A 25,401-nucleotide genomic window follows, 5' to 3' on the forward strand; every position below is an offset into this window, starting at 1 on the left:
AAAGCATACTGAGCATCTTTCTCTTTGACACCATGTCTGAAATCCCACGTGATCTGTCAAATACTAATGCATGAAAATCCTAACCTCAAAAAAATCACCCTTTATTAAAGTCTTATTAAATTTTCCTCAAAATATAAAATTATGTGGTTCTCGTTCCTTTCTTTCGGTATCTTTTCATTATGTCAACTTTATTACCTTAAACGAGTTTGGCAGCATTGCTTGCTTACCTTTATATGTCACAATGTTTGTACTTTCCATAAATGTAACTTTATTTAACTTTAAAGCTGTTTTTGTTGTTGTATATACACGTATATAATCCTGTCAATTAATGTTTTACATTGGAGTTCACTACGCCTTGCGAAGGGAAATCGCCCATAATGGGTTCTCTGAAAGTTTTCTTTTGTGTATGTTTGCCTTCGAAAGTGTTAACACGAACTGGTCTTTCGTCCATGACATACCCATCGAATGTCTTGCTTTTAGCAATGGTGCAGTTAGCATTGTCCACAAAATCGCAGCAGTTACAGTTGGTACTGAAGTGTAATCCGGTGGCACATGAAAACGGTTGTGCTATACCATTCATGCAGATGTAGTAGTTGCTGCAGTTATTGGGACTCGGCACATATTTAAGATTAAGAACATTGTTATCATACACCGAACAGTAGTTGTCGACACAGCCAACTTTTGTGGCAAAATCACATTTTCCAATATCGGGGTTGAATTGTAAATCATCGTAACAGGATTGAATAACGGGAGTACCATCGTAGCATAGAACATATTTATTACAAGTTCTGGCCAAAGGCACCATTTTTATTTGCCCTTGTGGACATGTGAGACAGCTGGTCTTGTTATCAGTGCAGGCCTGGGATTCAGCATTAAAGAATAAACCATTGGCGCAATAACGCGACTGTGGTTGACCATTCATGCACAAGTAGTACTTGGTGCAGTTAGTTACATCTTCCAAGAATATCTTATCGGCAACATTTTCGCAGATATTTATATTGGCAGCCTTAGCGGCGGTAGCCAAAAGTAGGGCGGAAATTAAAATATTTCGAATCACTGAAATGAACGAGCAAAGAAACAAAGTTAAAAAAAAAAAAACATAAAACTAAAATATTAAGATGCATTGAAATGGCTTTACCTAAGTAAGTTTACATTATGCGTTGCCAACAGTTCGTTATATGGCAACAATTCATTCAAATATGCTAAAGAATTATTTGTCGTAGTTGGAAATACGTTGCCAACCTAATTTGACTTCTATTTATTTGTTTATTAATAACATAAAACTTTGATAGGTTTGGTATGTAACGTACCGGAGGATTTATTTTTTTTTCAAATTTTAATTCCTACTTACTTTTCCAGTTTGCGTGATAGAATAACGGTAACGAACGACAGCCAACAGAAACTATACAAATGCCAACCTGCCAGTGGCATTTATAGCAAAACCCTCCATTTACGAAACAAAATGTTTTGGGAATTGTCAGAAAAAGTTTTTGATAAGATCACCACACCGTTGATATTGTGATCTGCCTGCCCATCATTTATATAGAGCAAAGATCTTATCAAGATATTTTTTTCCTATAAAATTTCAAAACAATTATTTTGCTTTAGATACAATTTGTTTTATTATTTTTACAGAAAAACATTTAATTTCAAATGTTCCAAACATTAAAGGCTACAATAAAAACCATGCAGTATAGCAAATAAAACAATTTCTTGGTATGTCTGATAAGAAAAATCGATCTTGAATTTATATTGAATTTGTCATTTGATATAATTTTGCGCATTTAATTGTTTCGAACATAGTGGGACATTCAACTCATGGGATTTGAGTATTATTGGAGATTTGTTGTGATTTTATTTAGTGAAAAATAGTTTTATGACTCGTGGGAGCATAATAAAGCGAAATTTTTCTCTGCTAAAAATTTATACAATATAGCAAGTAAAGCGTGGTAAGTTCGGCCGGGCCGAATCCTATATATACCCTCCACCATGGATCGCATTTGTCGAGCTCTTGCCACGGTATCTCTTTTTAGGCAAACAAAGGATAAAAGAAAATAATTGCTATGTTATTGGAACAATATCAAGTTCTGGTTCATTTCGGCCCATAATTGAACTGAATATTGGAGACCATAGTAGAAGTTATTGTGTAAAATTTCAGCCAAATCTAGTAATAATTGCGCACTTGAGGGGCTAAAGACCCATTTGGACCCATTTTAACTATTCTTAGCACAGTTGTTGAAAGTTAAAACAAAATATGTCATGCAAAATTTCAGCTAAATCGGATAATAGTTGCGCCCTCTAGTGGCTCAAGATGTGAAGACCCCAGATCGGTTTATATGACAGCTAAATCAGGTTAGGGAACGATTTTAACCATTCTTAATTAAGTTGTTGGAAGTCATAACAAAACACGTCATGCAATATTTCAGCCGAATCGGATAGGAATTGCTACCTGTATAGGCTCAAGAAGTCAAAACCCCAGATCGGTTTATATGGCAGCTATATCAAGTTATCGACCGATTTGAACTATTCTTAACACAGTTGTTAAAAGTCATAACAAAACACCTCATGCTAAATTTCAGCCAAATCGGATAATATTTGCGTTCTCTAGTGGCTCAAGAAGTCAAGACCCCAGATCGGTTTATATGGCAGCTATATCAGGTTATGGACCGATTTGAACTATTTTTTAGCACAGTTGTTAAAAGTCATAACAAAACACGTCGTGCAAAACTTCAGCCAAATCGGATAGAAATTGCGCACTCTAGACGCTCAAGAAGTCAAGACCCCAGATAGGTTTATATGACAGCTATGTCAGGTCATGGACCGATTTCAATCATTGAAATTCATAATAAAACATCTCATGCAAAATTTCAGCCAAATCGGATAAGAATTATGCCCTCTAGCGGCCCCAAGATCCCAGATTTGTTTATATGTCAGCTATATTAAAACGTGGACTGATATAGCCCATTTATAATCCCAAACGACCTACACTAATAAGAAGTATTTGTGCAAAATTTTAAGTGGCTAGCTTTACGCGTTCGACCGATATCGTGATTTCGACAGACGGACATAGCTAGATCGACTTAGAATGCCGTGACGATCAAGAATATATATACTTAATAGGGTCTTCGGTCAATATTTCAAGGTGTTACAAATGGAATGACTAGATTAGTATACCCCATAATATGGTGGTGGGTTTAAAAAGAAACATCTATCTTTTAGAGAGTACATTTCGATTTAATCAAACTCACTACTATGGGGTGGTGCAGCTAAGCAAATCCCTTCATTTTACTATATATGTAAAGTAGCCGAACTGGGCCCGCTCCGCTGCGCCTTCTTTAACTCTCAAATATCTTTTAGGGGTGGGGACACTTCATCCTGAATGTGAATATCGAATTCGTGCCATTGTAGCATATGTCCGCCTATGACGCTGAATTGTCGTGATTGGTCTATATATCCATTTGGCATACACCTTAGCCAGCAATCGGCTTGTTGGGCGCTCTAAAAACTAAAAAGTAACCTCGAAGAAGAAAATTTTAATATTAAGAAATGCTCCAACGTCTCATGGTTTTTCCCACATGCCCTACACATGCTATCACTTGCCGCACCGATTTTGGATAAGTGAGTTCGTAGTTTTAAGTGTCCCGTTATGACACAAAAAGCTATACTGACCTCCTTCTTACTTGCTTTCAGTAATAGTCTTGTCCTCTCACGATCCGGATCACCCCATAAGATTTTCGCCGTCCTACCGATTTTTTCGCTGTGCGTTTGTCGCCCACTCGCTTTAATCGGATGCGTCGACCCGAAAGGCTTTGGGTTAACCAAGTTTGTCGACGGTAGTCCTCTAGCCTTCACTGCCAAATCGTCTGCCCTTTCATTCCCCCTTACCCCGTTATGGCCCGGCACCCAAACGATGCGGATTGTGCCATCCGCAGAGAAGGCTTTAATCTCCTTCTTACTCTCCTTGGTGATTGCAATAATGCAAAAAAATTTTGAACGAATCACATTACCAATCTCCGAGATCTGGTGTTTTTAAAAATTAGGATAATGAGAAGTGCTTTTTAGGATAGCGATGGCAGCTCAGACATTTTGACTCAAATATGGATATCAAATTCGTGCAACACTGGCAAATCCCTTTAATTTGAGCCCCATATTGCCATGGTCGGTAAATACGAACCATTCGGAGGGTGTTTTGGTGTTGGGCGGCCACCGGTACTTTACCATGAAAATAGATATCAAATTCGTTCTTTACCCCCAAATACCGTTGATTTGAGCTCCATAGTCGGACGTGAAGTTCAGTTTAGGGGGTGACGCCCTAAAGCACCCCCTAAACTGATCTTCATATCCCTCTAAACACCTGGCTCCAAAATTGGATATTAAATTCGTTCTCTACTCTCAAATACCTTTCATTTGAGCCCCATTTTGTCATAATGGGTCAATTAACCTATTTGACGTATTTGTTGAAGGAAAAGCGCCACCAGGACTTGAACTCAAATTTTAATGTCAAATTCGTAATCTACTCCCAAATATCTTTCATATGAGTCTCATACAGCCATGGTCGGCTAATATGTCCCTTTGGGGGTATTTGAGGGTGGTGCGAGCTCCCGTTACTTGGACCTTATTTTTTTGCCATATTTCAAATCGAATGCTGAATACTTTTCATTTGAGTCCAATATTGATAGGAACGTTGAATATATCTGTTTAGAGGAGTTTCGGGGTTGGGGAAGCCCGCTGGGTACTTGGCCCAAAATTTTAATACGATATTCATTTCTAGTCTCCAATACCATTGATTTAATAACTACATTGTGCCCATCGGTCCACTTTTGGTTTTGGGTGGCGTTTTTGGGGTAATGGGGAGGAAGCGCCCCTATCCGATATCAATAAAAAATGTCGGGGTTGGAACGACCCAATGGGTACTTAGACCCAAATTTTAATATCATATTCGTATTCTATTTTCAAGTACATTTTATTTGTTACCCATATTGTCCCGATCAGTCCACTTTTGATTTTGGGTGGTGTTTTTGGGTAACGGGGGAGGGTCCCCCTTCCGAAATCAACAAAATATAAAGCCTATTCGCAATCTACTCCCGCATACCTTTCATTTGAGACCCATATTTCATGATCGTCCAAAACACCTATTTTAGGGGGTTTAGGGTTGGGGTCTCATGGTCTCAAAAGTGGAAGTCAATTTTGTGCTCTACTCCCAAAGACCTGTCATTTAAGATCAATACTGCCATGGTTGGTAAATATGTCAGATTTGAGGGGATTTTTGGGGGTGGGGTGACCCACGAAACGCTTAGTCCCGCAATTGGATATCAGATTTGATTTCTACTCTCAAATACCTTTAATTTGATAACCATATTATAGTGATTGATCTGGTGATTGATTGATCCGTTTGGCGGGTTTTGGGGGTGGTCGGCCCTCCTAGGCACCCCACCTCAGATTCTGGTACCAATTTTTTTATTTTAGGCTAGGTTAGGTTGAAAAGACGGTGCAGATATTAATCTGCCCCATGCCTCTATAGACTAATCGGCTTGTTGTGTGCTCTAAAAACTAAAAAGTAAATCTATGTTAGGAATTCCGTGCTACTTACATAATCCTTATTTGTTTTCCATGTCACTCCCATAAGTTGGTTTATGTCTGATATTGATTTTAGGCTAATGTAAGTGTGTATGATCAATTTTGACCACTCTGCCCTCTTTCAGTTCATGTTGTAGTCTCTCAATTAGCACCATTTACTGTTTTTTTTAATTGGATCAACTAAATCTATTTGAAAACAGCCTTTAAAAACAGCCAGTAGATGACACTAACTTAAATGTTAATGCTACTACCCGCTTGGAGTGGCTTAACGCCTATTACATTGATCAACATGTGGTAGTTGTCCATAAATAAATATATGACTTTAAATGAATGAAATTGCCATATTAAATGATTTTCTGTGATAAATAACTAATTTGCCAGTCTATATATTTGGTGCGGTGGCGATGGTTCTTACTATTAAATCATATTAAACTTTTGAACAAAAGAATGTTCCCCAGCAACACGTCGTTTAGTCTAGTCTATGGATGAGCTAAAAATGGTTGCAATCTTACCATTAAGGTTTGCAGTTCCTCCTATCACGCTGAACGTCATACTTTTAGGGATATGAAGGCCTACATTTATTTGTGTCCCCACACATTAACTACAATAAATCACACAGTGTTCTGTTAGGTCATTATGATTGATCAATTGTTTTGGGGTGAGCTAGTCCGCTAGATATATGGGCAGAATGAAGATATCAGATTCGCAGTCCACAACCTTATACCTTTAATTTAACCCCATATTGTCATGATTGGTGGTCAAATAATCTATAAGAGGCGACTTTTGGAGGTAAAGCGACCCCTAGATTCTTGAACAAAAAGTTTAATATTCGTAATCCACTTACAAATACCTTTCATTTGAAGCTTACATAGCTATAATCGAGTAAAATTCCCGTTTGGGGGGCCTTTTGGTGGGGCGACCCGCAAATACTTAGACAACATTTTTTATTACATATACGTAATCTTCTCCCGAATACCTTTCATTTGAGTCCTATAATGATATGTGCGTCCAATTTTTGGGGGTGGATACCCATATTGTCCGGATAGGTCAACCTTGACTTTAGATGGTGTTTTTGGGGTAATGGGGGAGGGTCTGCCCCTTTCCAATATAGACATCCTCTTTACTGACCATATTCTTAATCTATTCCCGAATACCTTTCATTTGAGTCCCATATTGACCCACTTTTATTTTTGATTTTGGGTAATACTTTCGGGGTAAGGGGGAGCGTCCGCCCCCCTGGAGATATCAAAAAATTATAGAGCCCATTGCTCCTTCCGGACCACTCCCCACAATCAGCGAAAATTTGAAAGAAATCAGTTCAGCCGTTTTGGAGTCTATACGGAACAAACAAATTTACAAACCCACAAACAAACAAACACACATTAATTTTTATATATATAGACTAGCTGAACGTAGCCCGCTCTGCTGCGCCCTATTATGCTATGTTGGAGAGAAGTACTTTAAATTAAATTAGAACATTTCTGCGTAATTGTAGTTGAAAATGTATTCCAATTTTCCTATGGATTTTTCTACACTCAAGTACCTCTTATTTAAACCCCACATTGCAATGGCCAGTAAAAGTCCCTCTTGGGTTGTGGTGGACCCCCAGACACTCGGTCCCAAAAGTGAAAGTCAATTTCGTGCTCTATTGATACCAAATTTTTTGCTTTTAGATCCTTCCTATATTCCTATATTTTATTTTTCTTTATTCAAAGGACCGATGATGACGCTAATTTAAATGTTAGTGCTACTCGCTTGGAGTGGATCATATGGTATGGTGGTTGTCTATGAATAGTCGTTCATAGACAACCACCATACCATATGACTACCTATTAAATAGTCATCATTTAGTCTTTTTTTATACCCACCACCGAAGGATGGGGGTATATTCATTTTGTCATTCCGTTTACAACACATCGAAATATCCATTTCCGACCCTATATGGTGTATATATGTTTTTGATCAGCGTAAAAATCTAAGACGATCTAGACATGAGCTGAAATTTTGCACAAATTCTTTTTTTGTCCATAAACAGGTTAAGTTTGAAGATGGGCTATATCGGACTATATCTTGATATAGCCCCCATATAGACCGATCGGCCGATTTAGGGTCTTAGACCCATGAAAGCCACGTTTATTATCCGATTTTACTGAAATTTGGGACAGGGAGTTGTGTTAGGCCCTTCAAAATCCTTCAACAATTAACTCAGATCGTTCCAGATTTGGATATAGCTGCCATATAGACCCATCCTCCGATTTAGGGTCTTAGGCCCATAAAAGCCAGAGAGTTGTGTTAGGCCCTTCCATATCTTTCTTCAATTTGGCCCTGATCGGTGCAGATTTGGATATAGCTGCCATATAGACCGATTTCTCGATTTAAGGTTTTGGGCCCATAAAAGGCAGTTATTGTCCGATGTCGCAGAAATTTGAGACAGTGAATTCAATTAGGGCCTTCGATATCCTTCTTCAATTTGGCCTAGTTCGGTGCAAATTTTAATATAGCTGCCATATAAACGGCGTATTTACACGTCGTTTGGTCTCTTCTATCGGTGAGCTAAAAATGGTTGCAACCTTATCGTTGAAGTTTGCAACTCCTGCTTTCCCGCTGAATGTTATAATTTCGGGGCTATGGCAGCCTACACATTAATTAAATCACCAGTGTCCCGTTCGGTCATTATAATTGATCGACTGTTTTGGTGTGAGGTGGTCCGCTAGATATATGAGCAGAATAATGATATAAGATTCGCAGTACACAACCTTATACCTTTAATTAAACCTCATATTGTCATGATTGGTGTATACAGCAAAGTTTAATGTCATATTCGTAATCTGCTCTCAAATGCCTATCATTTGAGTTTCATCAAGATATGACTGAGTAGTATTCCCATTTGGGGAGCTTGTCGGGCGACTATCGATTACTTGGACCTCGTTTTTTATGTCATATTCGTAGTCTACTCCCGAATACCTTTCATTTGAGTCCTATATTAATACATATGTCCAATATGTCTACTTGGAGCAGTTTTCGGGCTTGGGCTACCCCTTGGATACTTGAACCCAAGTTTTTATACTACATTCGCTTTCTACTCTCCAATATTTTTCATTTGATACCCATATTGCCCCCATCGGTCAACTTTTGATTTTGGGTGGCGTTTTTGTGGTAACGGGAGAGGATTCGCCTCCTTCGAACATCAACAAATTACATAGTCTTTACCTCCTTCCTGACCATATTAGTACACTACTCGCGAATACCTTTTATTATCGTTCAAAAAACCAATTTGGGGGGTGTTGGAGTCGGGGCGGCCCCCCCATTACTTGGAATCAATTTTTAATATGGAAATCGTACTGTAATCTTGAATACCTTTCATTTAAGTCCCATATTATCCCAATCGGTCCACTTTTAGTTTTGGGTGGTACTTTTGTGGTAAGTAGGAGGGTCCGCCCCCCTGTGATATCAAAAACTTATATAGCCTATTGCTCCTTCCGGACCATATTCGTAATTTACTCCCGAATACCTTTCATTCGATTTCCATTTTGTCATTATCGTCTCATAAACCTATTTTGGGGGGCTTTTGGGGTCGGTGCAGCCCCCCAATTACTTGGACCCAATTTTTAATATGGAATTTGTACTCTACTCTTGAATACCTTTCATTTAAGTCCCATATTGTCCCAATCGGTCCACTTTTATTTTTGGCTGGTACTTTTGGGGTAAGGGGGAGGGTCCGCCCCCAATGCGATATCAAACAATTATACAGCCTATTGATCCCTCCGGACCAACCCCACAATCTGTGAAAATTTGAAATAAATCGGTTTAGCCGTTTTTGAGTCTATACGGAACAAACAAATTTACAAGCCCATAAACAAACAAGCAAACATACAAACAAACAAACAAACACAAATTCATTTGTATAAATATATATATAGCTGAACCCGGCCCGCTTCGCTGCTCTTCCGTTCTACACCATATGAATTATAACTTTCTTTTCGTAATTGAAAAGAAAGTTATAATTCTTCTTTGCATTCACTTAATTACGTATAAATTTTGCGGCCATGTTTTTATAGAACTTTTAGACTATTGTGGAAGCTTGTCCCACGGTAGGAGTGTTAAAAAATAATACCGAAAACAGTCATAGGTTAGTTCCTTTATTTTATTTATTCGACAGATAACTTGTCAAAACAGTAATGAGAAGCATATGATCAACTTTGAACACACTCTCCTGTACCTCTCTCGCTCTTTCCCTTTGTTCGTGTTTGCTTGGCTATTAAAATAATTTCTATCTTCCAATGGATAGCGCTGAATTTGTTGTTGGTGATGCTCGCTGTTGATTGCCATCACATTGTCATCATTTAGTCTATTTTTAAATTCAATCGAATTTCCACTTTTTTCGGCCTATCTAATTTCACCGTTGCGCATGGGTCATCATCTTCAGCTTACCCATGCTAAAAATACCAGATAAAAATGTCAGCCCAGGATATTCCTTCAATAATAGTTGCGACAATAATCACTATCCATTTAAGACTTCAGTACAAAAACTACAATTTTTTTCTTTTTTACCCTCCATCATAAAATAATTGTGTCATTCTGTTCGTAAAACACCGAAATAGTCATCTGAGACCCAATAAAGTATGTATGTATATTTTTGATCGTTTTGACATTCTAAGTCGATTTAGCCATGTCGGTCCGTCCATCTGTCGAAAGCACGTTCAAAGCTAGGCGCATGAAGTTCAGCACTTATACTTCCTATTAGTGTAGGTCAGTTGGGATTTTACATGGGCCATATTGGTCTATGTTTTGATATAGCTGCCATATAAACCAATTTTGGATCTTGATCTCTTGAGCCCCTAAACGAAGCAATTCTTATCCGATTTGACTAAAATTTTGTATAAGATATTTTATTATGATTTCCGACATCTGTGCTAAGTATGGTTCAAACCTGTTTAAAACTTGATATAGCTCCCATATAAACCGATCTCCTAATTTGACTCTTTGAGCCTCTAGAGGGCGCAATTCTAATCCGATTTGGCTAAACATTGCCATTAAACGTGCCAAGTATGGTCTGATTGGGTCCATAACCTGATATAGATCCCATATGAAGCGATCTCCTGATTTTTATTCTTAAGCCACCGTAGGGCTCAATTATTATCCAGTTTTTGCTGACATTTTGCACAATGATATCTACTATTGTCTCCAAGAGCCAAACCAAGCAATGGATATAATCCTTTGCAATTTATATCCATTATCCTTTGTTTGCCTACAAAGAGATATCGGGTAAAAAAAATTACTTAAGAGATCCATGGTAGAGGGTATGTAAGATTCGGCCCGGCCGAACTTTTCCGCTTTTACTTGTTGTCACTCGATTCGTTCGCCATTTATAAAATGACTTGGCGAACGAATCGAGTGACAAAACGAAAAAACTGTGTGCTTATCGGCACGCCACTTTTCTTCGACTATAAAAGGAGGCTTCTTATATTTGAGCTAAATTTTCAATCAAACCCGCTCCACTGAGCTTTCGCTTTCAATACGTAGAAAAATTTCACCTCTGTAACGTAACCTACTCTTCAAAGCTCTGATTCTGTGTACGTTCGTTGAGCTCTCCCCTCTAAAGTTTAACACAAACTGGGATATTCGCACTCTACTAAATAAATGTGTATCTATGGCAAAGATAGCCACTTAAACTACCTGAAACACCTATTGTTAAGGCCCGTCTTAGGGTGGAAAATTTAAAATATAATACAGCAAACAACCGCAACGTAATTCCTTTACTTAATTTTTCTTTATTTTATAGACCGAAAGGTTGCCATAACAAAAATAAATGCTGCATGATAAATTTTTACCACTCTGCCCTCCCTTTGTTCGTGGTGGCGTCTCCATTCAGTTCTTCGTTCCATGTCACCACGGATGCTTGCGCAATCACATATAAACGACTGAGAATTTGACATTTCTCCCATCTATTAGAGCTTTTTTTGAATATATATTCCTTTGTCTATGCTGCTACTCGTTTGGAGCGGCTTAGCGCCTATAACATTGATCATCGTGTGTTAGTTGTCTATAACTGACTTTATGGCTACCTGTTGATTAGTCATATGACAAATCAAATTGCCATATGAAACGATTCCCAGTGGTAAAGAACTAATTTGCCGGTCTTTATATTAGTCTATATGTAAAACTTTTGAGCATGAAAGTGTTGCCCAGCAGCAAGTTGTTTGAACTTTTCTAGGTAAAGAAGAAGAAGGCACCTTGTCGATGAGCTAAAAATATCGGCCACCATGACGTTAAGGTTTGCTTTGGGGGTATGGCGGCAGTGTCCTGTTAGGGCATTATAATTGATCACTTGTTTTGAGGTCAGGTTGTCCGTTAGATATATGAAGATATCATATTCGCAATCCACAACCTTATACTTTGAATTTAATTCCATATTGTCATAATTGGTGTATACAGCCGTTTGGTGGGGGGCGCCTCACTCCATCTGCCACTTGAGCACAAATTTGATTGACGCACTCCACATAAAAAATATCTATCACTTGATCCCCCATTGTTTTAATGGGTCAAATAAACTATTGGAGATGACTTTAGGAGCTAAAGCACCACCTTAATTCCTGGACACAAAGTTTAACGTCATATTCGTAATATTACCACCAAATACTATTAATTTGAGGCTCATCTAGCTAGGATCGAATTATATTCCCATTTGAGGGTGGGGTGACCCCCAATTACTTGGACCTCATTTTTTAAGTCATATTCGTAGTCTAGTCCCGATTACCTTTCATTTGAGTCCCATATTGATATTTATGTCCAATATGTTTGTTTGAGGGAGTTTTTGGGGTTGGACGACCCCTCGCATACTGCACCCCAATTTTTAATACCATATTCGTATTCTACTCCCCAATACCGTTAATTTGATACCTAAATTGTCTCTATCGTTCCACTTTTGATTTTAAGTGATGTTTTTAGGGTAACCGGGGAGGGCCCGCCCCCTTCCAATATCAACAAACTAAAAAGCCTTGTCCTCCTTCCTGACCATTTGTCTACTCCAGAATACCTTTTATTTGAATCCCATATTGTCCCGATCAGTTCACTTTTATTTTGGGGTCGTTCTTTTAGGGTAAGGGGGAGGGTCCGCCCGCCTACCGATATCAATAAATGATATAGCCTATCGGTCCTACCGGACCACTCCTCACAATCTGTGAAAATTTTAAAGAAATCGGTTCAGCAGTTTTTGAGTATATACGGAACAAACAAATGTACAAACCCACAAACAAACAAACATACAAACAAACACAAATTCATTTTGATGTATATAGATTGTCTTATGTTATTTCTTGTGTTTTATTTTTGTAATTTTCCTTTTTTCATTTTATTATACATATTTTATTTCGTATTTTTTGTTTTGGTTTGTTTCATTTTATTTAGTTTTATTTATTTATTTATTTATTTTATTTACAAAGACTAATATCATAATTATCGAAAATTGGGCCAGAGAGTTGTGTAAGACCTCTCGAAATCCTGGTTTAATACGTATCAATCCAGATTTAGATATTGTAGCCATATAGACCTATCTCTTGAATTAGGGACAGTAAGTTATGTTAGGTCTCTCGACATTCGTACCGGCTATGGTCAAGATCGAGCTATATTTGGATATAGTTGTCATATTTATCGATTTAATTAATTGGGATAGTAAAATCCTATTTATTACTCGATTTCGCTGAAATTTGATACAATGGGATGTGTTAGGCTCAATATGGTTCAGATTGGTCTATATTTGGATATAACTGTCATTTACATATACCGATCTTCAGATTTAAGTTCGTAGGCCCATAAAAGGTGTATTTTTTACCCGATGAATGTGATACAATGAATTGTGTTAGAAACTTACATAGCTTTCTTAAATATAGTGGAGATCAGACTATATTTAGATATAGCTGATATGGGTTCATAAATGATGCATTTTTCACTGACAAAACGTTTTTAACATATATATCCGAGGTGGTGGGTATCCAAAGCCCAACTGAACGTAATGCTTTTTACTTTATATAATTTAATTTTTTTATGAGATCGTGGGTATTTTGTGTTTTGATTTTATTCCCCTTTTTTACTGTTATATTTTATTTTGCTTAGTTTTTATCTAATTTTATATCATTTCATCTAATGTTATTTATTTTATATTTTTATACCCACCACCATAGGATAGGGGATATAGTCATTTAGTTATTCCGTTTGCAACACATCAAAATATCCATTTCCGACCCTTCAAAGTACAATATATATATTTCTGAGCGTCGTAAAATTCTAAGACGATTTAACGATGTGCGAGTATCTGTCCGTCCGTGTGTCCGTCAGTTGCAATCACGCTACAGTCTTTAAAAATTAAGAGATTGAGATTTTGCTCAGACTTGTATTTCTTCTATACACAGGTTATGTTCTTGAATGGGCCAATTCGGACTATATTTAGATAACTGCCAAATAGACCTATCTGCCGAGTAAGGGTTTTTAATGTTTTTTTTTCGATTTGGCTGAAATTTGAAACAGTGGGTTGATTAAAGCCTCCCAATATCCGACTCAAATATGGTTGAGATCTTTATTCAGATATACAATAGCTGCCGTATAGACCGATCTGCCGATTAAGGGTTTTAAGCCCGTAAAAAAGGCATTTATTACCCTATTTCGTTGGAATTTGACTCAGTGACTTGTATTAAGCCTCCCGTCATACGAGCAACATATGGTCCAGGTCACACTATATTTAGATATAGCTGCATTATATGTATACCGATGTTGCAATTTAGGGTCTTAATTCCATAAAAAGTGGTGGGTATCCAAACACGTTTTACATGTTATATTTTCATTTGTTTCGTTTTCTTATTTAGTTAATTTTTTTTATCATTTTAACCCCCATTTTCTTAACAGCTTTTCAGCTTTGCCAACTCATGTGAAAGCCTGATTGCTGCTTCTTTATTCCACACGAGACTGTCCTGAACAACGAACAATTGGCAACTCTAAACATAAACATTCTTGTAACGGCTTACTACCTTCACTCGTTTCATTTTGCAATAGAGCGCAAGTCCGGTGTGCAAACATCTCTCTCCATTATCATCGTTGGTGTTCTCTGTTAATAATAACACATACCGAAAACAAAAACAACTTTGTCGCAGACCAGAGCATGTCTTCAGAAGCCAGAGTGGTGTATACTAAGCAATCAAAACAAAAGTGCAAATGTGCTTTAAATACAATTATAAATCATATTTGCAGTAGAGTGTACGAGCTCCTTCGTGTGCGTGAACTGTTATAACTCTAGAATAGTTTGTCTTGGTATTCTATCCCACAGCTTTAACACTATTAGGACGATATTACTGTTACTCTTCGAGTCATCAATAAAATTTTTTTATAATTTTCTAAGGGAAATTATAAGTCGCTTACCATATCACACAATGGTGTGCTGAGTTGGTGGTCTGCCTACTACTACTGCAGGTGTCCTTGATTCCCTTTTAAATGTCAGGAGAGCATGCAAATTCCTTAGACATACATACCAATGTTTATGTACCCATTAAATCTCGGATGACCACAAATCACAGCCAAATGCAATGCAATGAAAAGTGAAACGTTAAGTTATTATAACAAGTGAAAGTGAATCATGCGAACAAAGTGATGCAAAAAAAAAATTGCACTGTGAATAGAGCAAATATGCATGCAATAAAAGTATGGCTTTTCGTTTTGTTTGTGGCAAGTGTAAATATCAACGAGAACGAAAGAAAAAAATAGTGAATTACAAAAGGAAACAATGTCATTGCACTAGAAAATTTAACCAAGGACATACATGTTACGATTTATGCACGAAATGAAAAGAAAGCACAAGTCAAGTCCTAAATCTCATGCATTTAATAAAAGTTCATACACTCAAACAACTATAAAAAATGTTGACCCAATAATAATAATAATAATAATAATAAAAGAAAAGAAGCCAATATGGTGCAATTAAAACGAAGAAATTTTATTACAAGCAAAAGATAATCTAAGAAAAACGAAATCCGAAACTAACAGCAATCAGGCAGTGAGAGGGAAAGCAGATAGAGAGGGTAAACTAAAAAAAAACAAGGTAAGATTTTGTCCCAAATGAAAACCGAAAGTTCAATTTATCATAGCTGCAATAGCAATCACACAACACATCCGACTACTTGTACTAAGCAGTAACACTGGTAAAGTAAATTTGCCCTTATGCCCATACTCATATAGAAATTGCAATGTACGTACATATATGTGAATGTATGAGAATATACCAACACACAAACACTTAAACCTAAGCACAACATGTATGACCACATATTAGTGTTGCCACCATTGCTGCCGTTTTTGGTAGGTTCCTACCAAAATTGGAAGGATTTTATTCTTTTGGTAGGTTGGTAGGCTGACCTCAATTTGTGGTAGGGTTTACCAAGTAATTTACTGAAAAAATCAACGGGGATAACTAAAACTAGTTCACTTCTTGTCGTTTCTGTGTATTCGTTAATAGTGCAGAATAAAACCATTGATGCGAAGGGCCAATTACTGCTACACGGGGTCTCACTGCTTCAAATTTCATCGTGTCAATCAGGTACGTACAACCGGCTGCCATGGGATTGGAAATTTTGAAATTGATTGTAACTGGAATGAGCGTTGAGGGATCTCTAGGTAAGAAATGCGTCTTTTTTGCATTCCTTCAATCGGAAAACAGGACACGTCCATACATGTAACTCACTAAAACGTCGAAAATGGGTAGCAAAGCGTATTTATCGGCTCAACCCCTTAAATCGGGAGATAGCCTTATCTAAACACGGCACGGTTGCTCGTTTAAATCGTGACAAAACACCGACATTTATGAAGTCAAGACTTTTTATCGGGAGGTCAGTGCTATATCAATATAGTCTACATTGTCCATGAATATATACCGCTTTGTGGGGTTGGACATTTATTATTTGATGTGTTGCAAATAGTATAGCAAAATAACCAACTTCTCGGTGGTGGCTATAAAAACATATACCGCATTTTTGGTTTGTAGAACATTTGGTAGGTTTTGGTCGGGTTTGGTAGGATTTTTCTAAGTTTCTACAGATTCGAACAAATGCTTTTGAATGGAACAAAACTACCATACAAACAGCAGTTCAATTTAGTCAAACCATAGGATTCAAATATCCAAGGAAGAGCAATCTGCCGGTTTTGCTTATTGAGGACGCACTGAGGGTGTATTTTTTTCAGATTTAGATAAATCTTGGAATAGTGAGTCGTATAATCCCCTTCTACATGTGTGATTAGTATGTTATATATGTAAATGTTTCGACATTGTTTCCACATAGACCATCTCCGGTTTTTTTAGCTCAATAATAAGGGACCTCCTTTATACAGTCGAGTTCGAAAGGCGTGCCGCAGTGCGACACCTCTTTGGTGAAAGCTTTTACATGGCTTCTATGCATGGAAAAGTACCTCACAAATTGCGCCAGCATAATCATAACCACAGCTGAACATTTTATTCTGATGTTCTTTCCAAGATTCGAACCCAGGCGTTCGACGCAAAGGCGTTGCCATTTTTATTTCCTTGAGTGAGCCATAGTGAAATTTAGTATTGAATATTTCTTCCTTTTGATACTAGGCTGCTGCAATGAAGTATTGTAGGAGTATTTGCCAAATGACTACATTATTGCAAATTACCCAAAATCTGACGAACATATATACGGGTGCTATATTTAAACCTGAACCGATTTCGACTAAGCTTCTTAAATATTGTGGTAGTAGTCGTGGAAGCTTTGTGTAAAATTTCGGCAGTATTGGTCAATAAACGCGTTTGCAGTGGCTCTAGAAGTGAAAATCGGGCGATATACATATATGGCAGCTATATCTAAATCTGAACCCATTTCTATGAAATATCATCATAGGGGAATCCTTTGTGCCACATTTCTCAGAATCGCAATATTAGTCCAGCTATATCCAAATCAGAACCGGTTTTTTTTGCTAAAATCCGCATATGGCAGTTGTAGAAAAAACTGTATTGCATTGCAATTTTGAGAAGATCGGTTGATAAATGCGCTTGCAACGGATCTAAAAGTGAAATTCGGGCGATACATATGGGAACATATGAATATCTGAACCGATTTCTATTATATTCACCAGTAATGTCGAGCGTCATTGTCAACCGAAATTTCGTGAGAATCGGTTGACAAATGCCGTTATTACAAAAATATTTGTGCAAATTGGATGTTCATATATAAGCAAGATATATCCAATTTCAATAGGCTTCGTCCCCAGACTAAGAAAGATGCCTGTTGAAAATGCCTTCTGAGCCGATCTGCCCAAACGAATTCACTGAGTACTACAGTACCACCCCGTACTAGAGAAGTGGTGTAGCGTATACTAACTGTATAATATGTTTTGTTGATATTGGATTTTGTCTGAGGAGTGTTTGTGTAAGTCAACGTTAAAATAATAAGCATTTAACAGAAGGAGCGTTTTATTTGACTATAAGCTGGCGAATGCGCTGGGAAAAGCAGGCCAAAAACAAATAAAATGCTTGCTAACTTCGTCTTGGCCGAATCATATATACCCTCCACCATGAATCGCATTTGTCAAATTCTTTGTCTGGTATTTCTTTATAGACAAACAAAGGATAATCGATAAGAAGTGCTATGCTATTGAAGGTAAAGCAGGTTATGGACCGATTGGATGTTGAAGACCATAGTAGAAGTCATTGTACAAAATTGCAGCCAAATCGGATAAAAATTGCGGCCTATACGGGACAAGAAGTAAAATCGGAGAAGCGGGTTACAAACCGATTTAGAGCAAACTTGGCATAGTTGTTGTGCAAAATTTCAGCGAAATTGGGTAATAACTCCGCCCTCTAGAGGCTCAAGGTCAAAGTCAAGATTGGAGATCGGTTATTTGGCAGCTATATCAGAGTGTAACCGATTTGTACCATGCTTAGCACAATTGTTGGAAGTCATAACAAAACACCTCATACAAAATTTCAGCCAAATCGGATGAGAATTGCTCCCTCTAGAGGCTAAAGAATTCAAGATCCGAGATCAGTTTATAGACAGCTATATCGAAACATGGCCCGATATGGCCCATTTACAACCCCAACCGACCTACACTGATATAAACTATTTGTGCAATATTTCAAGCGCCTAGCGTGTTTTCGACAGACGGGCGGACTTAGAATGTCAAGACGATCAAGGGTAATTTTGACCCGTTTTTTAAACCTTGGCCCTTTTTTGACCTTTTTAATCAATACCCTTTTTTAATTTTTGCTTTAGTTCTTCTTTGGTTACACCTGATGTTCTTTGTTACGATGTAGTGTTGTCTATTAAAATTCATTGTCAAATCTACTAACATGTTCGTATTCAATTCGTTCGCCAATTTATCGATATCAGCTGATTTTATAGAAAAATAACACAGGTTAACGATGAATTGCCCGGAGGCAGTTATCAATTAGAAAAAAACATCTGCAGGAATTTTTAGAAGGCTCTGAATCAGATGTTACCAAGAAATTTCCAACCGAAATTACCCATAAAAAGAATTTACCGGATCTCCTCCAAAGAATGACAATGTCAGTATGCAATTTTGCCTATGAGGATACTTCCCTTTAATCAATGACTTCACTTAGTTGAGTAAGTTACACGGCTTTTTCACTAAGGTAAATACCTCACAAGTGTCGCCAGCACTAAAAGGCGATGACCACCGCTGAAAAATTTTTGATATTCTCGCCAGAATTTCAATGGCGGACATGCTAACCTATAAGCTGAGGAGACTCCCCATTTCATAATAGATGCGTCAAACAAGGTGATTAATCTAAAAACTGCTTTGATCATTTTTTGAAAAAAAGTGCCCTTTTTGACCCTCTTCAAAAAATCTCAACGGTAACCCTGGTCCGAACTAGAGCTGGCAAATATCGATGATCGCAAAATGCAATATTTTCGATATTTCTAATAATAAATATAGATAATATCGTTACTATTGTTAAATTCCCATCACCTATATTTTAAAGGAAATGAGAAGTAAAAACCAAGCGATCGATTTACATAGAATCAATATCAATGCACATACCGAATAAAACCAAATTTAATAAATTTAGTTGGAAGTCAAGAGAGAAATCATTGCACAAAATTTTAGCCTTACCGGATGAAAATTACGCATTTTGTAGGCGCAAACTCCAAGAGAAGTTTTAACATGGCAGAATACCTTACAAATGTAGTCAGCATAAGTAACGGGATAACCACCGCTGAAAATTTTTCTGATGTTCACTCCGGGTCAGGTCTCGAACAATATTTCGATGTGTTCCAAACGGAATGAGAAAATTAGTAATAAAGATTACAAGGAATTTTAAGACAAATACACATGTCTTCTATACACATGTCTTCTATTTTTAAAATTTCTTTCAAAATCTACTATGATTTTTTTAATTTTCAAAAATATTGCATTTTGTTCCACAATGTAATAAGGTTGAAAAGAGGGTGCAGATATTAATCTGTCCCATGCTACTATAGACATACACTTAAGCCAGTAATCGGGTTGTTGTGTGCTCCAAAAACTAAAAGGTAACTTCGAAAAAGAAAATTATAAGTTTGCAAAATCCTTAATTGTTTTCCATGCCACGCCCTTAAGTTGGTTCATGTCTGGTATTGTGTCTCCACTTAAGTACTGTCTTCTGTTAGCCGCGAAAGCCGGGCAATGACATAGGAAATGCTCGAACGTTTCATCATCTTCCCCACATGCACTATACATGCTATCACTTGCCTTACCGATTTTGGATAAGTGAGCTCATAGTCCTAAGTGTCCCGTTATGACACCAAAAGCTGTACTAACCTCCTTCTTACTTCCTTTCAGTAATAGCCTCGTCCTCTCACTATCCGGATCACCCCATAGGATTTGGCCGTCCCATCGTTTGTCGTCCACGCCCTTAAATCGGACTGCGTCGACCCGGAAGACTTCGGGTTAACTAAATTTATCGACGCAAGTTCTCTGGCCATCACTGCCAAATCGTCTGCCCTTTCATTGTTCCTTACTCCGTTATGACCCGGCATCCAGATTGTGCCATACTCAGGGAAGGCGTTAATCTTCTCCTTTCTCTCGAAGACTGTTTGTGTCCTTACCGTCCTGATTGTTATTGCCCTTATGGTCATTTAACTGTCCGTAAAGATGTTCCCACTCGTCGTCCTCGCGTTAGTACCACACCAGCGCACTCGCATCCGTGATCGCCTGGATCTCTGCCTGCAGGACCGTATTATGGTCAGGCAGTCTAAAACAGATCTCAGTCCCTGGATTCTCAGTGTAGACTCCCAGGCCCACTCTATCCCCTAGCTTTGATCCATCCTTGTAACATGATCTTCCAGACGGCAATATTAGGGTCCAAGACTGTGCCGCAGACCCTCGCACTCGACCTCAAGTGTCGTCTTAAGTATCCGATTGGAAACCTTCTCCCTTCCTTCCAGGCTTCCTATCGCTCCTCGATTATAACGCGATGGTATGAACTGCTCCCTTCCTCAATCCATTCTCCCATCGCCTTAAGTCTCAGACACTGCGGAGTGGCTGCCTCACATTTAATCTGTATGTCAATTGGTCGAATATCTAGAATAGTTCCCTAGTGGGCGTGGTTCTCATCGCTCCGCCTATGTCAAGACAACATGTTCTCCGAACTTGTTGTATGGTCCTAACGTTGCACTACTGAGGCATTGGTCTAATCACGCTTCTGTAGAGCCAGTGGACTATCCTCGGATTCAAGCCCCATTTCGAGCCTTCTCAGTACGCTCCTGAAGGTGACACTTAACCCATTAAGTTTCCTAACCAAGATAACTCCTAAGTATAAGACCTTGTCAGATATCGAAATTGTTTTATTGAGGAAATGTGGTGCGTCAAATTGGCCCACCTCCGTCTACCTCGTGAACAGGCATATTTCTGTCTTTTCTGGGTTAACATTGAGACCCCTGGGTTTAGCCCAGTCATACGCCATATGCAAGACCCTTTCGGTTCTTCTACATAGCTCGTTCAGATTCTTACCTCCTAGAAGTATTATAACATCGTCTGCGTAGCAGACGGGTTCAAATCTCTCCTTAATCAGCATCCGTAATAGATCATTTATGGTGGTCACCAAAGATAAAATGCCCCCTTTGGCGTGCCCTGTGCCACTTTCTCCCTTATATGTATATCATGGGACCTGCAATTTATCCACCTGTTCCTTAGCATATGGTTTATCCAGTCTCTAAGGACCCGGTCCACCCGGTACTGGTCTAAGATTGGATCAATGTGTCGGTCCGCACATTATTAAACGCCCCCTTGATGTCAATGCAAACCGCCAATGTGTACGTCAATATGTAAGGCTTATAGGCCTGTAGGCCTTTGGTGTCGCATAACTTGCCTTGCCGTGCTTGGGTATAAACACCACCCTTGCCTCCTGCCAGGCATTCGAAGTATTCGCAAGTCCTAGGCAAGCTGTGACTATGGTGGCCAGATGAGGTGCCGGACATCAGGTCCGGGTGACTTAAATGGTTTGAAGCTCCTCAAGGCTTCGTTGACCATAAATTCAGTTATGATGAACCTTCGATCAACCTCACTATTCCAAGATGCCGGTGTCTCTGAGAGTCCAGTCGTGTCCTGTGGAAAATGGGTTTTCATCAAAAGTCTCAACATGTGCTCCGTTTCAGTTTGGACATGGGTTTTTGAGAAAATCTTTTTCATCTTAACGCTATCGACCTGTTCGCAGAAAAGCTTCCAGGAGGCACGTTTTGCCGCTCTGGTAATCTTATTGTATTCCGCGAGCAGTGTGTAATACACATCCCAATATACTTCCGACTTTTACGACGTGCTCTGTTAAAAAGTCTACGAACCTCTTTCCTAATATAGCGAATTTCCCCGGTCATTTTGATTTTTTTAATTTTTTCGGTAGAGCTGCTTGCTTTGAAGAAAAATAAAATAATTGACGACACCTACAAGCTTGACTTTTGCTGTCAAATTTTGAGAGTCTTTGTCTTAACCGATAAATTCAAAAATGGCAACTCTTTCACATATACATATTAAATGAAATCCTCTCACAATTTCATTCATCTACTTTTACCCCATATCTCTCGCACTGAGATTCACAGTAGACAACAAGCACAAATGAAAGAAAATGGTATGAATAAACTGATTTGTGTATATGCACACATTCATACATGACATTAAGTTCATATGATAGCCACACATGCATTTTTCAGTTTTAAAAGTGTGCTGTTTTACATACATACATATGTATGTAGTAAGCGCCAGTACGAGTGTTATTGCTGTTGCTCATGTTTTTTTATATGAAAATGTCACGAATCATTTTAAGTGTTGCATACTTGTCAACCTTATTGAATTAGAGGGCTCAATCTTGGTTCTCCTACAAATACAATGAACATGTATACTTAGATGGCTGTGTGTGTTTGAGTATCAATGTGTTGTCACGAGTCAGTTATGGTGTCTTTCTGACCTTAGTATTGTGGCATTTCCATAGAATCAACAAATAGGAATGAAAAAAAAAAACTTCAACACCCATATGCATTGTACAATACATCTTGAAAGTTTTTTGCTTTATTGTATTCTGCTCTCATTTGCAATGCAATAATTAATAGATTTTTTTTGTCGAAATTGGATTTTCAAAGAAAATTGGTTGAAAATTATATTTTTATAGAAAATTTAGCATATGATTTTTTCGTCTAAATTTTGATTTCATAGAGCATCTTGCCAAAATTCGGACTAAAGATTCACTTTTTGCTGATGGGTTTAAATTTTGTAGGTCAGCTTTTTTTTTAGAGCCAACCTTCAGGGTCCAGCAATGGGATGCTTGGACATCTAGATCTAACACCTCAGCTTTCAAAATGGTGTACCTTATTTCATTTCCTCCTTGTCCTGTTCCACTATGCTACGTGGGATTTTGCACAGTGGTATAATGCGCTTAACTGTAGCAGTTTCGACAACAACTAGTGGTTTACAGGACAATAATATTCTCCGTTAACGCAGATTTATCTTTACCTCATTTGCCATTATAAATATTTTTGAAAAAGAAATTTTGTAGAAAATCTTTACAACATTTTATTCTCAAAGCTCCGATTCGCACTTTGCAATTTTACTTGTCGCAATCCTTTGTTTATAAAAGAGAGAGGTAAGGAGAATGGTTTCTCTTTCCACAGAAAACTTTTTCACCATTTTATTTTGTTATAAATTTTTGGAATAAATGTAGAAAAAATTAACCTTTTCATAAAATAATTAGTTTTTTGTGAGTTTTTGGACTCGATATTTTTCATTGTTAAAGGTTTTTTGTATTCCATCTCTTATAAAAATTAGCAATTCTATTAAAATGGCAAAGACCCTAAACAGTAGTACTGAGTTCATTTGCAGCAAAATGCCTTTTAAATTATTGCGAAATCCGACGGACTATTTTTCGCCAAAACACAAACAAAAACACACAACAGAGGTAACAGCATTCAAGCAGAGTTGATTTGTGCCCATTTCGTGATAAATTAATAAACACGTACATTCAATTATTTTAAATGAAATTTGTAGTCATGCAACGACATGTCGCTGCTAGCTTGCTCATAGAACTTAGTACCACTTTTGGGAAATGTTTTTAAATTTTCTTCTGCAGATTTTTTCATAGATTGTTTTGTCAGTTGCTCGGGCGAACTTAGTACCCGGCTGAACGTAGTTAGCTAACATGAATACTTACTTACAAAACCTATTGGGTTGCCCAAAAAGTAATTGCGGATTTCTTAAAAGAAAGTAAATGCATTTTTAATAAAACTTAGAATGAACTTTAGTCAAATATACTATTTTTACACTTTTTTTCTAAAGCAAGCTAAAAGTAACAGCTGATAACTGACAGAAGAAAGAATGCAATTACAGAGTCACAATTACTTTTTGGGCAACACAATTTTTTTCCCATTTTGTTGTACGAGGGAGCGAATGAGTATTTGAAATAATGTTCGTCATACACATACATGGATATGACTGAACTCTTAGGTCATGGACAATTTTCCTGTAGAAAAAGACTTTTTTAAACATATTAAATCTTAAAGTGAATTTAGCAGCAGTTTTTGTTTTATTTTTGATGTTGATTAGATTGTTGTTGTTGTTTTGCATCTATCACTCATCCACCGTAAAAAAAAACACAAACGATGCATTGACGCGACAGTTATTATATATTTGGAAATACATATATTGCCTTAACTTTAGTATATACGAACAATGGCGTGCTAACGACATCAAACCCCTAGCCCGAGAACTCTTATACAAGTAACAGTTTCAGCGAAATCTGCCAATAAATCCGATTTTTATGGGATCGGATGTCGGGGGCTTAAAACAACTCACTATTTCAAATTTCAACGAAATCGTGTTATGAATAACGCTTTTATGGGCTTCAGACCATTTATCGGCAAATCGGTCGATATGTCAGCTATATCTAAATATAGTCCGATCTCAACCATATTTGAGTCAGAGTACGGGAGGTTTAAAACAACTGTCTTTTTTAAATTTGAGCGAAATCGGGAAATAAATAAAGCTTTTAAAGGTTTCAGACTCCTAATCGGCAGATCGGTGTATATGACAGCTATATAAAAATATAGCCCAATTTGACCTATATTTGGGTTGAATGACGGGAGGCTTAAAAAAACTCACTGTTTAAAATTGCAGCGAAATTCGATAACAAATGCAGCTTTTATAGGCTTCAGACCCTTAACTGGCAGATAGCTCTGTATGGCAGCTATATCTAAATATAGTCCGATCTGAACCATATTTAAATCGGATATCAGAAGGCTTACAACAACTCACTGTTTCAAATTTCAGCGGAATTGGGTAATAAAT

At 37.7% G+C, this 25,401-nt stretch overlaps 2 protein-coding genes across 3 annotated transcripts in view; one reads left to right on the forward strand and one right to left on the reverse strand.

Moving 5' to 3' along the window:
• Nucleotides 1-244: 244 nt before the first annotated feature.
• On the reverse strand, nt 245-14,791 carry LOC106093418 (peritrophin-44). 2 transcript variants are annotated; one of them, XM_013260475.2, is made up of 2 exons: nt 14,598-14,791; nt 245-1,056 (listed from the first exon to the last, which is right to left on the reverse strand). In XM_013260475.2, exons 1-2 carry the CDS (start codon nt 14,644-14,646, stop codon nt 326-328), a joined length of 780 nt encoding a protein of 259 aa, XP_013115929.1. In that variant the 5' UTR covers nt 14,647-14,791; the 3' UTR covers nt 245-325. The 2 variants fall into 2 exon arrangements, with proteins under 2 accessions (XP_013115929.1, XP_059219701.1); XM_059363718.1 differs by lacking the exon at nt 14,598-14,791 and adding an exon at nt 1,352-1,494.
• LOC106095214 (probable serine/threonine-protein kinase cdc7) overlaps nt 14,716-25,401 on the forward strand; it is a 38,794-nt gene continuing 28,108 nt past the window's right edge. Inside the window, exon 1 of the mRNA XM_059363702.1 lies at nt 14,716-15,661. The gene's annotated coding sequence lies outside the window, so the exon portion shown is untranslated. The remainder of the gene's footprint in view (nt 15,662-25,401) is intronic.

Source organism: Stomoxys calcitrans, chromosome 1 (genome assembly GCF_963082655.1).
Source record: "Stomoxys calcitrans chromosome 1, idStoCalc2.1, whole genome shotgun sequence".
Classification (NCBI taxonomy): domain Eukaryota; kingdom Metazoa; phylum Arthropoda; class Insecta; order Diptera; family Muscidae; genus Stomoxys; species Stomoxys calcitrans.